This window comes from Miniopterus schreibersii (genome assembly GCF_964146895.1).
Source record: "Miniopterus schreibersii genome assembly, chromosome: 11".
In the NCBI taxonomy this organism is placed as follows: domain Eukaryota; kingdom Metazoa; phylum Chordata; class Mammalia; order Chiroptera; family Miniopteridae; genus Miniopterus; species Miniopterus schreibersii.
This window is the reverse complement of record NC_138111.1, coordinates 41,730,287-41,744,942: the sequence shown is the minus strand read 5'-3', so window position 1 is coordinate 41,744,942 and position 14,656 is coordinate 41,730,287. Positions and strand designations below refer to the sequence as shown.

General features: G+C 45.9%; 1 protein-coding gene across 18 annotated transcripts in view; it reads right to left on the bottom strand.

Moving 5' to 3' along the window:
- Positions 1 to 601: 601 nt before the first annotated feature.
- The window catches only part of KANK1 (KN motif and ankyrin repeat domains 1), a gene marked incomplete at its 3' end in the record, with an annotated part of 179,362 nt that continues 165,307 nt past the window's right edge, over positions 602 to 14,656 (bottom strand). For 11 of the 18 annotated variants that reach the window (XM_081152475.1, XM_081152474.1, XM_081152476.1 and 8 more), the window contains 8 exons: positions 13,739 to 13,847; positions 12,425 to 12,637; positions 11,024 to 11,111; positions 7,590 to 7,809; positions 5,309 to 5,451; positions 4,473 to 4,673; positions 2,197 to 2,295; positions 602 to 1,603 (listed from right to left, as the gene is read on the bottom strand). In XM_081152475.1, the coding sequence (XP_081008601.1) occupies positions 1,541 to 1,603; positions 2,197 to 2,295; positions 4,473 to 4,673; positions 5,309 to 5,451; positions 7,590 to 7,809; positions 11,024 to 11,111; positions 12,425 to 12,637; positions 13,739 to 13,847 (1,136 nt within the window). Of the gene's footprint in view, positions 1,604 to 2,097; positions 2,296 to 4,472; positions 4,674 to 5,308; positions 5,452 to 7,589; positions 7,810 to 11,023; positions 11,112 to 12,424; positions 12,638 to 13,738; positions 13,848 to 14,656 lie in introns of those variants that run through there. The other 7 variants (XM_081152478.1, XM_081152477.1, XM_081152479.1 and 4 more) reach the window with 2 other exon arrangements.

Genomic DNA, 14,656 nt, shown 5'->3' with positions numbered 1-14,656 from the left:
GAAAAGGAAGAAAGGTTTAAGAAAAGCCTCGGTGATCTTCTTCCAATGCACCTGGCTCTCACAAATGACCTGGGTTAGAAATCTACCACCAGTGGCTCTGCCCAAACACCTAGTGTGCGTCTTGACCACCATGCTTCTTCATTTTAATGAGATGGACTCGATCCCCTTGGCTTTTCAGAAAGGACTTGAAAACAGGTGCTGCTGGACCAACAGCAGCCTGAAATAAAAAGTCTGTCTGGCTTCATCTCTCCTTTCTTATCACTGCAGGTTTCCACCAGCACCTAGCAGTTGCACCCAAAACTAGAATTAAGGCTAGTGGTTGTGCACGTGAGAAGAGTTAGCTCACTGGCTCCCCTTGGAGATTACCTGTCTGATGAACTGTTTGCCTAATAAGGTCTTAAATTTCAGACTCGTGATGTGCAACCTGAGTAATGAGCAGCGCTGTGGTGCTCTCAGAAGGTGTCTCTCTAGTCGGAGTGCAGGACCAGCAGACCGGGCCCTCAGCCTCCCTGAGCAATACACCCATCAGCTGGTGCTGCCACCGCTCTAAGTCAATAGGATCGGGGCAGACAGCTGTCAGAGATGAAGCACGCACAAGCAAAAAGCTTAATGAAATTTTATTTTGAAAATATGGCAAGAGTCTAAGGCACTTCAAACATTTAAATACATGTAAGACCAAAGTAAGTGTGATAAGGTATAAAGGGATCCATAAATACGTGGAGAACTACACTATGTTTCTCTAGAGGCAAATATATAGCCAATTCCTCTAACACAATGCAACCTTTACCATTAGATATTGAGTTGTGCAATATTTAATAAAAATATGGTACTGTTACATGTAGTTCTTCATGTCTTTTATTACCATGGAATATAAAAGTTGAAAATACTGTTAATTTGATATAGGTACCTTTTATATAAAAAGTCATATAATACATCCATCCAGATAAAACCAACTGAAAATATTTCTTCATGTAAGAGTTAAACTTTTTTAGAGCTCCATCTTTTAATTTTAACCCAGAAACCTACCAGCCCAGGCCCAAGTTGCTGATGACCAAAGTCATCTCAACTTACTTACTTTAAAATAATAAAGACAGACGAAAAATTAATGAAACCATCCTGGAATGGAATTTTGGAAGAGCTTCCCAATGCTTCTACATCAGTAAATATAAATACTTGTGGAGAAATTTAAACCACCATGCCAGTGAGAACCTGACACTTCTCAGCAGCGGTGGGGGGTGGAGAGAAGGAATAGAAGTTGCCTGCTCAGGTGAGGTTACAGTTTTCAACAACTGTACATAACGGAGCAGAGACTCAACAGCCACAGCAACTGGGGTCAAGTGTGCCCTGCGCAGAGGAAAGATGGCCGGAAGAGAGACAGCTGGCTTCCACTGTGACAGCTCCAGCCTTCAGTCCTTGGCGTTATGTGTTCTGTTTGCTGGTGAGCTCAGGCACAATACATATACATTCAGTATCTGTCACCCCAACAGGAACAATTAGCAGCTTAAGGGTGGCATGTAAATGAACGGCTATTTGTACATCGTCAATCAAAGGAACCTCGGTGGGTGGGACCGGGAGAAGTCTTCCTTCCAAGCCTAGGGGTGCCCTAGAGACCAGGAAATGAAAAAAATGTGGGTTAATATGTGACCTCAGGCAGATGTGTCCTCTGTGAAACAGGCACTCTGTCACCAGAGCTGACAACCACCCACGAGCCAGAGTGAGAGCCGGAACACAGAACACAGGTCCACCAGCAGGAGGTGCTCAGGAGCCAGCTGAGTTCAGCAGCACCACACCCAGCTGTCCTGGGAAGTCAACTTTCTGCTAAGAGTGGACTGTGGGACCACAGGTTGCTACTCACACTATCTGCATTAGGAAAAATGCCAGGAACACAGAGATATGTATTCGTGGGCTAAGAATGTGAAATTTGAATGATTATGCCCAGAATAAGCCCTTCATGTGAGGCTATGAGAGCGTCTGTCTCCTGAGGGCAAGCAGGGGTCTAGCCCCTGCTGTGCTAACCATTAGCACTCCTGGCCTTCTGGGTGGGGTAGAAATGATGGACTCTTGAGTTCCACATTAAAACTTCCATTTTTAGAATCATCATAAAACCCTGTGACTCCTGTCAACTACCAGAGGAAGGGGGCCCACCAGTCTGGTGGATTTCGGCCTGTTAAAACATGTCAAATGCACAACACTGACCGGAGACTGGGCTTTGGCGAAGTTGACGTGGGCATAGAGGAGGACGGCGATGTCCTTGTGTCCTGCTTCCAGAGCGATCGAGAGCGCAGTGCTGCCATCCTTTAAAGATGAAAAGAACGAGCCAGGTTGGATTTCTCAATCACCCAGACAGCGGAAGGTAACAAATCAAAATGCCCTTCAGGAATTGGTATCGCCCCCCCAAATCTAGCCATTTGTTTTGTGGACCTTGATGTGCCAAGCCCTATGGATACAAGGATGACTGAGGCACAGCCCCACCCTAAGGAAATCACAGTCAAGAAGACAGTCACCTATTCCCTCCGTCTTAGGCCTGCACCCTGTGGACCCTCAACAATGCAGGCTGCCCATGAAGAAGTCTCATTCAACCACTGTGCCCGCCAGCAGGGGACAGTAGCAGATGATGGGGGTAAAAAAAAATGTTAGTTTCTTTTTTCTTATAATTACAAATGAACAGGCATGTACCATGGTGCATGTTTTGACATCCTGCAATTTGCCAAAGATCTCTTAATTTTCCTCTTGGGGAGACAGCTGGTCCTGCATCCCTAAACCCTGGGGAATGCTGAGTAACATCAATGCAGAAGCACTGAATCCTGCCGGCTGGCAGAAATGTATCTTACGGAGCCCTAACTGGGTGGCTCAGTTGGTTAGAGCGTTGTCCTGATATGCCAAGGTCGCGGGTTCAATCCCCGGTCAGGGCACATACAAGAATCAACTAATGAATGCATAAATAAGTGGAACAACAAATTGATGTCTCTCTCTCAAATCAATAAAAATAATAATAATAAAAAAGAAATGTATCTTATGGAAATATGAGGAAAACACTAAATACGGGAAAGAAAAATTGTCTGTTAAATGCTTGGCTTCCACTAAACTGCAAGGATTTAGATGGATATAAGGGAGCACCAAGGCGAAAAACACAACGTATTTTCCGTCTCGTCTTGGAACAAGGATTCCTTCGGGTTGCTGGCTGCAGGAAACAATTTGCGTGTGGTTTGAATCTTACAGTCCCTCCCTCCCTCCCACTCTGCGAATTCTGGGAGGCCAGCTGGATGCCCTCCTAATCCTTTAAGGATAAGAAAGCAGACAATTAGCTGAGGTGACCAGGATGCCTGGGAGTCACTATGGCCTCTTATTACTATATCCATAAGCTGTTCTTTGCTGAGAGTAGAAGTAAGAGCCAGCCAACAAAAGAGACACACGGAACAAAGTGTTCTTGAGGGAACTCCGGTTGGAACGCCCTCCGTCAGGCGGAGGTGAGGGAATGTGGCGGCGCTGCAGCTCCTGCTCCCGGGGAGTCACCGCAACTGCGGACGCAGTCGGCCCCCTGCCAGTAAATCCCTGCACTGCTTTGCTCTTCCTGCTGACGTGGGCCCACAGGGACGTGAGGTCCAGTGCAGAGGAGGATGTTTTTCCTCTCACTTTTTAGTGTTTTGAGTTAAAGGAAGCTGTGGGCCAAACCTGTGCTCCACAGAGAGAAACTTTCAAAAACAGAACCAACCCAGCCCGACCTCCATGACCTTTGCACCTTTCAACCCTGTCACCACCCAAAAGTTAGTTCCTGTGCCTTCACCTATCGAGGGGTGCTCCATTTTGGCCAACAGCCAGCCAGAGGAGCAGCTTTCCTTAGGATGTTCCCAGTCAAGGGGTTATCTGGGAGTGGGGACGGCTTAGGACCTGCGAGAGGAGATTAGACTGATGATGATGAACAGCCGGAGCAGGAGTGGAAAGATGTGCTTAAGGAAGCCAAGCGAGTCCAGCTCCCCTAGTGAAGCATCACTCCGACGGGCCCCAAAGGACACACCTGCCTTTATTTAATTTGCCTGGGAAAGTGCTTCACTGCAGTAATAATGGTTCTAGTCACCCAATAACCCCACCTGTAACGGCTAGTAACAGGCTCTCCTAATGGACCGGGGACCTGGTCCTCTCAGTAGGTGCACCAATTCTGACTCTGTGTTATAAGTTTGTTCACTCCCCTTTAAGATGCTAGTTCTCGTACATGCCGGCACCTTCCCCCTTTCATGAATTTTGGGAGGAGGCCTATTTACCATTGTCCCTTTCGCTTTCATTAGCGGAGTATTAGCTGACACACAGTAAACGCTGCCAAGCTGGGCCATGAAGCGAGGCGGCCTGGATGGCAACACAAATCCTCTAGGAAGATCAAGGAGGATTTGTTCTCTCCCCCTTGCCAAGCGGCACTCACAGAGCTCCCTCCCGTGGCCCTGCAGGCCCTGGCCCGGGGCCCGACGGGGGCAGCTTACATTGTCCTCCAGGTGGCCGTTGCAGCCCGGCTGGGCCAGCAGCAGCTTGACGATCTCCACGTGCCCGTGCTCGCTGGCACACATCAGGGCGGTGGAGCCCTCGTCGTCTTGGATGTTCACGTCAGCACCACAGGCCAGCAGGCCCTTCACCATGTCTATCCGTCCGTGGCTGACCGCCAGCATGAGGGCTGTCTGTCCTGCCTGCAGGGAGAAATGACAGTAAACTTCGGAAGTAAGTACGGGGCTGGCAGGCAGAGTGTGGCCTGTCGTGGGGCTGTGCTGGGGCGGGGGGGGGGGGGGAGCATGATGACAGAGGGGAAAAGTGGATGTGGAATTACTTGGGGGGGGGTGGCAGGTATGGAGCAATCAGTTTCTCGTGAACAATGAGCTAAGTTAATATGTTACATCATAAAATAATAAAGCAATTCTTCCCTCTAGCTTGGAGGCTCTCATTATATCAGGGAGCTGGAAAGTCAAAAGGTGGGTGACCAAGTCAAACAAATCTGAACTAAGGGCACTTGGTACCGGCATGAAGACACTGGTCACCTGGTAGATGCTGGGCCTCCCAGTCACCGATATGCAGGCTGACCTACAGCTTACGGACGCACTGCTCCGAACAGAGGCACCACAAGGCAAAGGACAGAGAAGTCTCCAGAGGGAAGTGTAAGCCGGTACTTCACCAGTGCGCTTGGTCACCTGGGACGGCCAGGAGCCACCTGGGCTAGGGGCTGGGCCGCGGGCTGGTGCTCAGCGGTGGGAAGGCTGGTGGGGAACCTGCGCAGGCCAGAGCCGTCAACGGGCATGAGCACGAGCGAGCCCGGGAAGCGAGCGCTCACCTGGCTGGCTTTGGCGTTCACATCCCCGCAGCCGAAGAGCTCTTCCACAACCCGCATGTCCTTCTCGGCCTCCACGGCGGCAAGGGCCGCCAGCATGATGGGCGTGTACCCCGCCTTGTTCTGGTGGTCCACGTTGCACACATCTGCGAAGGCATGAGTCCTTTTTAGGGAGAAGCTGTCTCCTAACATGAACTGAGGGGTATGGTGTTTGGAAGAACCCAACGAGATGGTACTGGGTGGTCAAAATATGAGAGTGACTTGGAAGGAAATGTAAGAGGTAATCTTAAACAATTTTTTTTTTTTAATTTCATAAGGCCAGAAGCAACAGTGAGCTTTCAGAGCACGTCTTGTTTGCAACTGATGGCTGAATGGTGATAGTGTGGGGGTCTGGGAGGTTGTGCTAAGTAATGGTTGCTGTGAAGAATAAACAATAATGTGGGAACTAGACATTAATCTGTGTTTAGGAAATCACTGTTTTGGAGTAAAGAAGGCAGTGAGAGCTACAAGTGAAAAAGGTTTGTGAAGGCCTGTGCACAGAACTCTGAATGTGGGGTTACCTACTCAGAAACCACTACTCATTCTGAAACCCTGGGTTTACTAATCTGACTTGTGTGAGACCCTTAGAAGCAGAATTTCAATCACATGACACCTACTTTGGGAACTGTGGTCTGAGGGCAAACGCAGTCAAGTCCCCTAAGAAACAGACCCTATAAACCAGACCTTTCCTATTCCCGTAATTCTTAAGAGGTCTTCTGGGACAACATTATCCTCCAGGCATTTTAAAATTCCTTCAGCACTTTCTAATAAAATGAAAGCAATAGACGATGCAGGAAAGACACTTTGATGCTTGACCAAATACAGTTAAAACGTTTAGGATGTTTCCATCATACAGAGTAACAAGAGAAGGTACCATGAGAACTTTCCTTGAGTTCCGAAACAACTGGACCCTGGGAACATATGGCATTTACAACAGTGCACGTTTCTGAATGCAGAAAGGCTGTGTGATGGAGACGCAGGCGAGCAGACGTGCTCTGGGAGGCTCCTCTGTGTCTGTGACATTCAGTTCTCCACAGACGCTACAGTGTCTTAGATTCACAGACACACTTTACGGAGCCACAATCTCAGCCTGTATCGGTGAGCAGTTAAAAGTAAAACCAGAAAAGTGTATTAACCAAAGCCATCCAACAATGGAGTTTACTAAAATCATTTAATTTACCAAAATGTCTTGTCCACACAAATTTTCCAAGGCTAGGTTAAATCATTACTTTCAGGAGTAATCCTGAAATCTCGTTTTCTGCTTTCCTGGATATTATCCACTTCTCTGTTTAAACAATAACAGGCTGACAGTATCAACAGCTCTGTTTATAGTCTGGAAAGCCCGAAGGGAAGGCCGCTTGGAATTCCTTCCTGAGACATGGAAGCAGTTTTATCCTAACACGGCCCCTACACTGGGAACACGGGAACTTGGAAGAGAAAATGGATAAATCTGCTTGGTTTCTTATCTGCATGAATCCAACGTCCACAAAACAGAGTTGAAAAAATGGGACTGTTGGGTCAAGAAGCGGTATGGGAAAACTGGACAACTTCATAGTCATATTCTAAATCATACGTCCACATTGTGTTTTCATTCATTAGACTGAGGCACTGTGAGTCCTGTATCAGTCACGTACTAGAAGTAAAAATAGGTATTGCAAATATTCTGAGATGACAAGTTCCAATTATAAGCAAGAGTCTCCACAATTCTCATTACTATGGTTCAGATACAAGAACACTTTCGCCACTCAATGCTGACTTCCCAACACCTGGGTGTATTTTGGCGGAAACAGGGATGATTCTACCATAATCTGTCACAGTGCCTTTGCTTGGTCTCTGCACAACTCTGTGAGACAGTTCACTGGAGGTCATGGAGCAAGGACAAATCCAGCAGCCCATGAGCACCAAAGCCACGGCCCTGCCCCAGGAGCAGCATTCTGCCTCCTGAGAGCCAACCTGCCAAAACTGCGTGATTCCACTGAGGTACGTGCGTCCCAGGGGTACACCTCACTCCAATGCAGCTGAGCTGGAGCAAGTATGTCCTCCAGATCTTGAATCTGTGTCACCCAGTTTCGTTTAGATGTCAAGCCTCCCACAAGGAGGCAAGAGCGATTTCCTTGCCACACCGTGTGGAGAAGCAATGAGAAAGATTGTAGGGTGGCCACAGAATCGAGGTGTAGACTAACCGGCTTCTCTGAGATGAGTCCCCCCAGCGCTGTTAGAGAAGACACGGGAACAGCCAACGTACCTGCGTCCAGGAGCAGCTTCACGATCTCGAAGTTGGAGTGCGACACGCTGTAGTGCAGGGCCGTGTTGCCGTTGCCATCGGCCATGTTGATGATGTGCCGGAGGACATCCGGGGAGATGGCCGCAAAGGCAGCGATGTAGTCCCCCACCATGGCCGGGATGGCCGACTTCTGGCTGGACACGCGGAACCACTCGTGCTGGAGGGTGTTCAGACAGAACCTCTGCCAAAACACCAGGCGAGCACCATTAGTGCTTCTATTTATAGACTTTTGGGGACCCAGCTGGAAGCCCAAGGAACCAAGCCTTTTATAGCCAAAGCAGCTAGTCCTGGCTGGCAGAAAGAACTACCGAGACCCAGAGCTCTGAGAGCAGCCTCAAGCTCCAAACTGGAGCATCCCTCCTGATTTTAAACTGCAAACATATTCCAACTCCTACAAAAGAGGCCATAGAGCACTGTACAAGAGTTCAAGTCCTGGCCCTGCTACTTATGGGCTGTTTAAGACCCTGGGGAAGATAGTTATCCTGTGCCTCAGTGTCCTCATCTGCAAAATGGGGACAATAAAAATACCTTTCCTTCACAGTGTTTGTGGTGAGACCAAATGAGGCAATACATGTAAAACTCTTAGGCCTGGCTCTAGTTATTACTGAACTATTAATGTTATGTAGTTATACTGGCCTTGCAAATGATTTTCATAGTAATTGGGACAGAAGGAATTACTTAACCCACACTTAACTATGCTGCTTCCTTCCTATGCAGACCAACTGCGACTCCTTCAATATTTCCACAGCACTAGGCTGGAAGATAAGCATGTAACCAACTCAGTTCCCACTCCAATATTAAATACAAATGTTCAGCCATAGAAAGGGAGGAAAAAGCAGATCTGGAACAAATTACATTTCCCATTAGGATCATCTGCATTCGATCATCAGCCCACTCGCCTCCCCTTAGGGTCTGGACACATGAACACGGCATGCATTTCATGGATGATCAGGTCAAACTTGCACCACATGAAGTTCAAGGTGGATGGGGCACAGCCAGTGCTGGTGATAATTGCAACACGTTTTCCATGGGGCCTCTTTTATATGAGTGTACCATTCACCTGTGCTTTGCTTCTCTTTACAGGATTAAAAATATATCAAAGATGTCCCGCGTGCGTGGCTCAGCCATTGAGCATCGACCTATGATTCAGGAGATGGCGGTCTGATTCCTGGTCAGGGTTGCGGGCTCAATCCCCAGTAGGGGGCGTGCAGGAGGCAGCCGATCAGTAATTCTCTCTCATCATTGAGGCTTCTCTCTCTCTCTCCCTTCTCTCTCTGAAGTCAATAAAAAAAATATTAAAAAAAAAATATATCAAAGAAAAATGGAAAGTCTATGTCAAAAGCACCAGAACCCAAGAAGTATTCTTTTTATAAAAAGGCTGGGATCGTACAGTTCCCCGCTTTGTCTCCTTGCCACAGATTATTCAGTTTTAGCCCATTCAATCATATTTTTGGTCACTCTTGAAAGGGGTCCTGGTCAAGAAAGAATTCATCTAATTTTTTTTTTCTCCTGCTGCCTCTTTGACATTCAGATTTCTATCTCTTTGGAGTCCTCACATGGAAAGAAGGGAAATTATGTCATCTGGTTGTCCTAACTCTGTTACTGCTAAATACTTGGTGTCCTATAGGGTTATACGGCCCTGACATTGTGACCATTCACATGTTCACTACTTTTCACAGCACAATACTTTAAACACCTTTTTTCACTAAATATTCAATTAACAAAAATGTACTGATCATGGAATGTGTGCCTGACAATATGCTTGGCAATCCGGGGTTGTAGAAATGTCAAATCCTCCCTGAAGACCACGTGACCTAGTATTTTGAGAATGATTCAAGAAAAAGTGCATTATGTCTATAAAATCTAGGGCCTGAAAGCACCAGTTTTAAGTTCAGTTTCCACCTAGTGGGAAATATTAACACCACAGTGATGTTTCATGGTTTCACTATTTGTGACCAAGGTTCAGACTGACATTTAGTTTATCACTGATGGAGTTCAGCATGTAGTTCTATGTCACACACACCCTCCCCAGCCCCGGCCAGGAATTTTATGGAGTATTTCCTTCTGTAAACATCACTGCCACGCTCCTTTTCAGCACACTAACTGAATGTCAAGACGCAGCTGGCTCTGATGAATTTAAGTTTCTATAGCAATATAAACAATTATGGGATGACATCACTTTTTTTTTTTTTTTAAAGAAGATACCATATACTAAGATAATATGATTTAGTTGGGATAAAAAAAAAAAAGGCATGGACCAGAACTCAAGACAGGTATAATCTAGTTCTAGCACTAACTAGTAGCTGCCACTCTAGACAAGACTTGTAATCTCTAGGGCCTCAGTTAAAGCAGGATGAACCAGAGTAGTGTGGCCTCGCAGGCACACATGCCCATGCACTTCTGTGACAGTCATCACCAATTCTTCAGATTGTGTTTGCTGTACAAGAGGAAATCTAGTTGCTTCTTCAGGGTTAGGTAATTCCTTAAATCCCTTCTAGCTCTAACATTTTGGTTTTATGACTCTATAATATCTCGTGAGCCTTATAAATCAACTTTCACTCTAGCTGCTGACTTAAGTTAACCTGCATAAAACTTCATATTAAATTCACTGCTAAAATACAAAGATTCAAATGCACATTACTATCTAAAATAATACAAAAAACTACATTTTCTCAATGCATGGAACAGAGCTGTCAACCAGAGGGCTGGGCTGACCTATGAAAGAAGCCACACATCAACTTCACCAACGCATAAGAGGGTGGCAGACTTGGCAATGGGTCAGGTTCGCCACTGCCACAGAAACATGTATCTGTCCCATGTTGTGCCATTCACGCTTACTACGGCAACCATCAACCCCTCTGCCGTTTGCCTCTGAAGCTCTCAAATTGTGAGATGACGACAAGTGCAGTTATTTCTATGTTTAAAAATAGAGGCAGCCTGCATTCCACATCAGAACATAATATGCAGTTTCATAATTAAAAGGAATGCTGACCTTGCCCCAGAAAAACACAACGACATATGCTAACTTAAAAAAAATTCTGGGATTCTGCTCCCTGGATCACAAGATTTTGTAAGTAGAAGCAGAACACCCAGAAAGGTGAGGAACGACTGCAATTAGCCCCTCCCTTCCATGTGCAAGTACGTGTCTCACAGATGCACCACCCCCGAGAAAAGTACAGGGTAGAGAAAGATATCTGAGGTTGGGCCTGAGGGGAAGGTTCAGAGTGTGACCCAGTGAGCAGGGCAGCAGGATGCTCGCTCTGCCCACACACGCTAGAAATAGTTTTGAGGAAAGCATGCTGGCAACAGCTCAGGGGCAGGCCACAGCTGCTTGACAATGGTGTCCACTCAGCGCTTTGCACAGGCTGGCGACAGTGACCGTTGATCAGACTCACCATATCCTTGCTGGTCAAAGCTTTGGGGTCATTTATATTACTTTTCAGTAAGTTGCACGCAGACAACATCTTTTCACTTAATTCATACCTGAAAGGGGGTAAAAATGAAAGAAAGAAGCTCATGATTGGCCACAAAAGGAAAGGCATCTTTATCTCAAACTCTGTCACACTTTGAAAGACAAGAGGCCCCCGTCTGAGCCAAGGTCAGTCATGGTGGTACAAGGTGCTGCTAGAGGTAGTTTAGGCAACGCTAGGCGGCCAAGGGCTGATGCTATCACATAGAGCGGATGTCACCAGCCGAGCTCACGTCTTTTTATGAAAGTAGCTTTTGGTTTCACTAGGTTGGCCTTTATGACATTATCACATAACATTTGGAGATTTTTTTCACTCTTTTTAAGTTTTTAAAAGTATTTTTTATTCTTAAGGGGTTGAAAAAGTCTGAATTACCACATACCCATTATGCTGACCGGTAAACTATACATCTGACTCACATTTGGTGACCCAGGAAGTGTTTGTGGAACCCATGTGAAAATATAAACTTAAAAATCAGATGACATATGATATATAAGTTATATCTCAATAAAGCTGTTAAAAAAACCAGATGGCAAGACATTGAGCCATTTGAAAATTCTTGGAAATATAAACTAAAAATACTTACCTTGTCTTAATGCAGTTAAACTTTCATTTGCCAAATTTAAAAAGGCAAGTTTTCTAAAACATTCTATTTATTACTTCACATAGTGGAAAACCATACTGAAATTTCCATCTGTTCATTCTCTCCTATTTTATAAGCACTGATCCTATACTTACTAATAGTCTTTAAAATTTACTACATTTTTGGGTGCATGCTTCAGCCAACCAGTGTTTACTTGGTATTGCAGCTGCTGTTTATGATATTCCCAAGTCAACTCCTGCCGTGCTCCCAACCACTGAATGTGCAACCAAAACAGACGTGTGGCTAATTACATCACCTTTACAGTACACGAGTTCTTTGGTTGAGGCCAAAAAAAGGCCCCTCTCACACACAATAATCCCGTAATAATAGTCCTGACAACTATATCAAGATAAATGACTAATGGCAAAATCTAAAAACTTAAAAGAAATGTGCTGGTCACAAAAAGTCCTAACATGCCTTTAAATACAATGTGAGTTATTCAGACGATGGGAACTTTAGTGGCGCTTAATAGCTCTGTGGACGGTGGCTCCACGTATACAATTAGGTAACAGACAGTTAACGCTGAAGGACATAAAGGGGACCAAACATATCAAGCCTTTCTCTTCGCTACTGTAAGAGACGGAAGAGTTACACCTTCTTCTGCACTCGACAATTAGCATCACGGCAAGATGTGCCCATTCTACTGCCAAAGTACCATAACCGTGGGGGGGAGGGGGGTACCACACCTCTCTCTGATCTCCACCTTCTCGGGTTCACACTCTCGACCCTGCGTTTCATCTTCCACCCTGGCGGGCTTGCAGCCTTCCGCCGCTGCCCGACTGTCCTCCTCCTCCTCCTCCTCTTCCTCAGGAGGACACTCAGAGACGTCGCACTCGCCATCTGACTCGGAAGAAGAGCTTTCATCTGAGCTGGAGTCATCACTTGACGTTGTCTCATACCTAGGTGGCAATCGGGAGTTCAGGAGATGCAAGGCGTGCCCATAAAGACCCAGCGACAGAAAGGCCTACACCGAGGAGTCCAAAGTGAGGTCCAGCTAAAGCCCGGCGGTTCTGAATGAGTTCTGACTTCCGAGGGACAACCCGCACTGCCAAGTGGTGTCACACACCACCTGCAGGAAAAAATACACATACAGCGGGAGCGAGCACCTCTAGCTTAGCAGAAACCAAAGGGAGCGTATAAACCCGGGTCTGCCGTTGCTCCCTGGTCCTGCTCCTTCTTCCCCCCTATATTCTTCCCATTTGCTCCATTCCTCTCCCAGTGTCAAGCGGAACAGATCATACAGTGACCAAGTTTCTCTGGTACGTGCCCCCCAAAACCGCCTGGGCTGCACCGCCCAACGAAACTTGGAAGAGTTGGAAAACAGTCACCATGAAGTTAGACCTCTGTGATATGCTTCCCTATAAACATTATCTCAAATAACTCTGCACCACTGCTTTCTCGTCGGGGCCATGTATTGATTATAGATTAATTGCTTTGACTTAATTGTCAGAGGACAAACAGGCTTAGCTATTTACTTGTGCCAATTAGAAGAGAAGGGACAAACGACTAACATTCTATTTAGAAAGCAAAGAACTGGTGGCAGGGCTAGGTTGCTCTTCAGGGGAAAGGCCCTATAGCTGTTTGTCAACGCGGAGAGCCGAGCAGAACCACCCATTTTGAAGGAGCGGGTGACTCCCACTGGCCATGGAGCGGTGCTCTTGGTCTCTTTCTGTGTGTGTCTGGTTCTCATACAGGTATGAGTTGTCCAAGGGTGCAGGAAACCTGCTGCTTCTGTTTGAAGACTATTTTTTTCAGAGAAGAGGTAAGAAGATGCAAATGGCTCAGCTTCATCAGGTATCCTTTCAAGAGTGACATGTCCCTAAAGACAGGAAGAAGGGGAGAGGAGAGGACCCAAGTGCACCTCTCTGAGGAGGGCGTCTTCCATCGCCAAGATGGGGCAGCACCCCAGGCTAGGCACCTTTAAGTATAACTTGAGTAGGCAGGAGGCAAAGGAGACAGAAAGACCACGTAGAAATGCTGGCACCACCATCTTTCCTTACCCTCCATTAATGCCAACGAACTGAAGATTCTTTTTTGCTCCATTTGAATCTTTGCTGCCATCTTTCTTCTTCATGATGGACTTCAGCGTACTTTCATTATTTGCACATACTGTGAAAAAGTAAATCAGGGTGATCAGAATTAACATAACTCATAACTGTACAAGTGAATAGGTAACCTCTCTTCATGTACATTTACTTTCTTTCTTTCATTCACATAAATATAGATCTTGGCATGTATACATGAGAAACCTGCACAAGATCACTGGAAAATTGTGTGCATGCAAAAAAATTTTTTTTTCAAAGTCCCATTAATAACATTCTTTATGAAAAAGAAAAACCATTAGTGTTTCCAGACGTAACAAAAGCAGCGACAACTAGCGTTTGTATCAGACTTTGCTGTTTATAAAGTGATTCCTGTCTCATTTGATCTTCAAGAACCATTTAGGCACTAAAATAAGGATTATCATTATTTTTCTTCAGCTGAAATAACCTGGAAAAAAATATATGCCTTACAGACTGTGGGAATAAAACGCTGTTTAAAATATTTTATAATTGCCCTGGTTGGTGTTGCTCAGTGGTTAGGGCATCGGCCTGAGCACCAAAGGGTCTTGGGTTTGATTCCCAGTCAAGGGCACATACCTGGGTTGCAGGTTCGATCCCTAGCCCTAGTTGGGGCATGTGCAGGAAGCAACCAATCGATGTGTCTCTCTCACACTGATGTTTCTCTTTCCCCCTCCCTCCCTCCCACTCTCTTTAAAAATCAATGGAAAAAAATATCCTCCACTGGAGATTAACAAAAAATAAAAAAATATTTCAAAATTCATAAAATCAGGTGCGTTTTCTTAAAGGGATCACAGAGCTCCTTCTTTAGTAATCTTAGAGCTATTCTAGGTCTACCTTCCTAACAACTGTGCATCA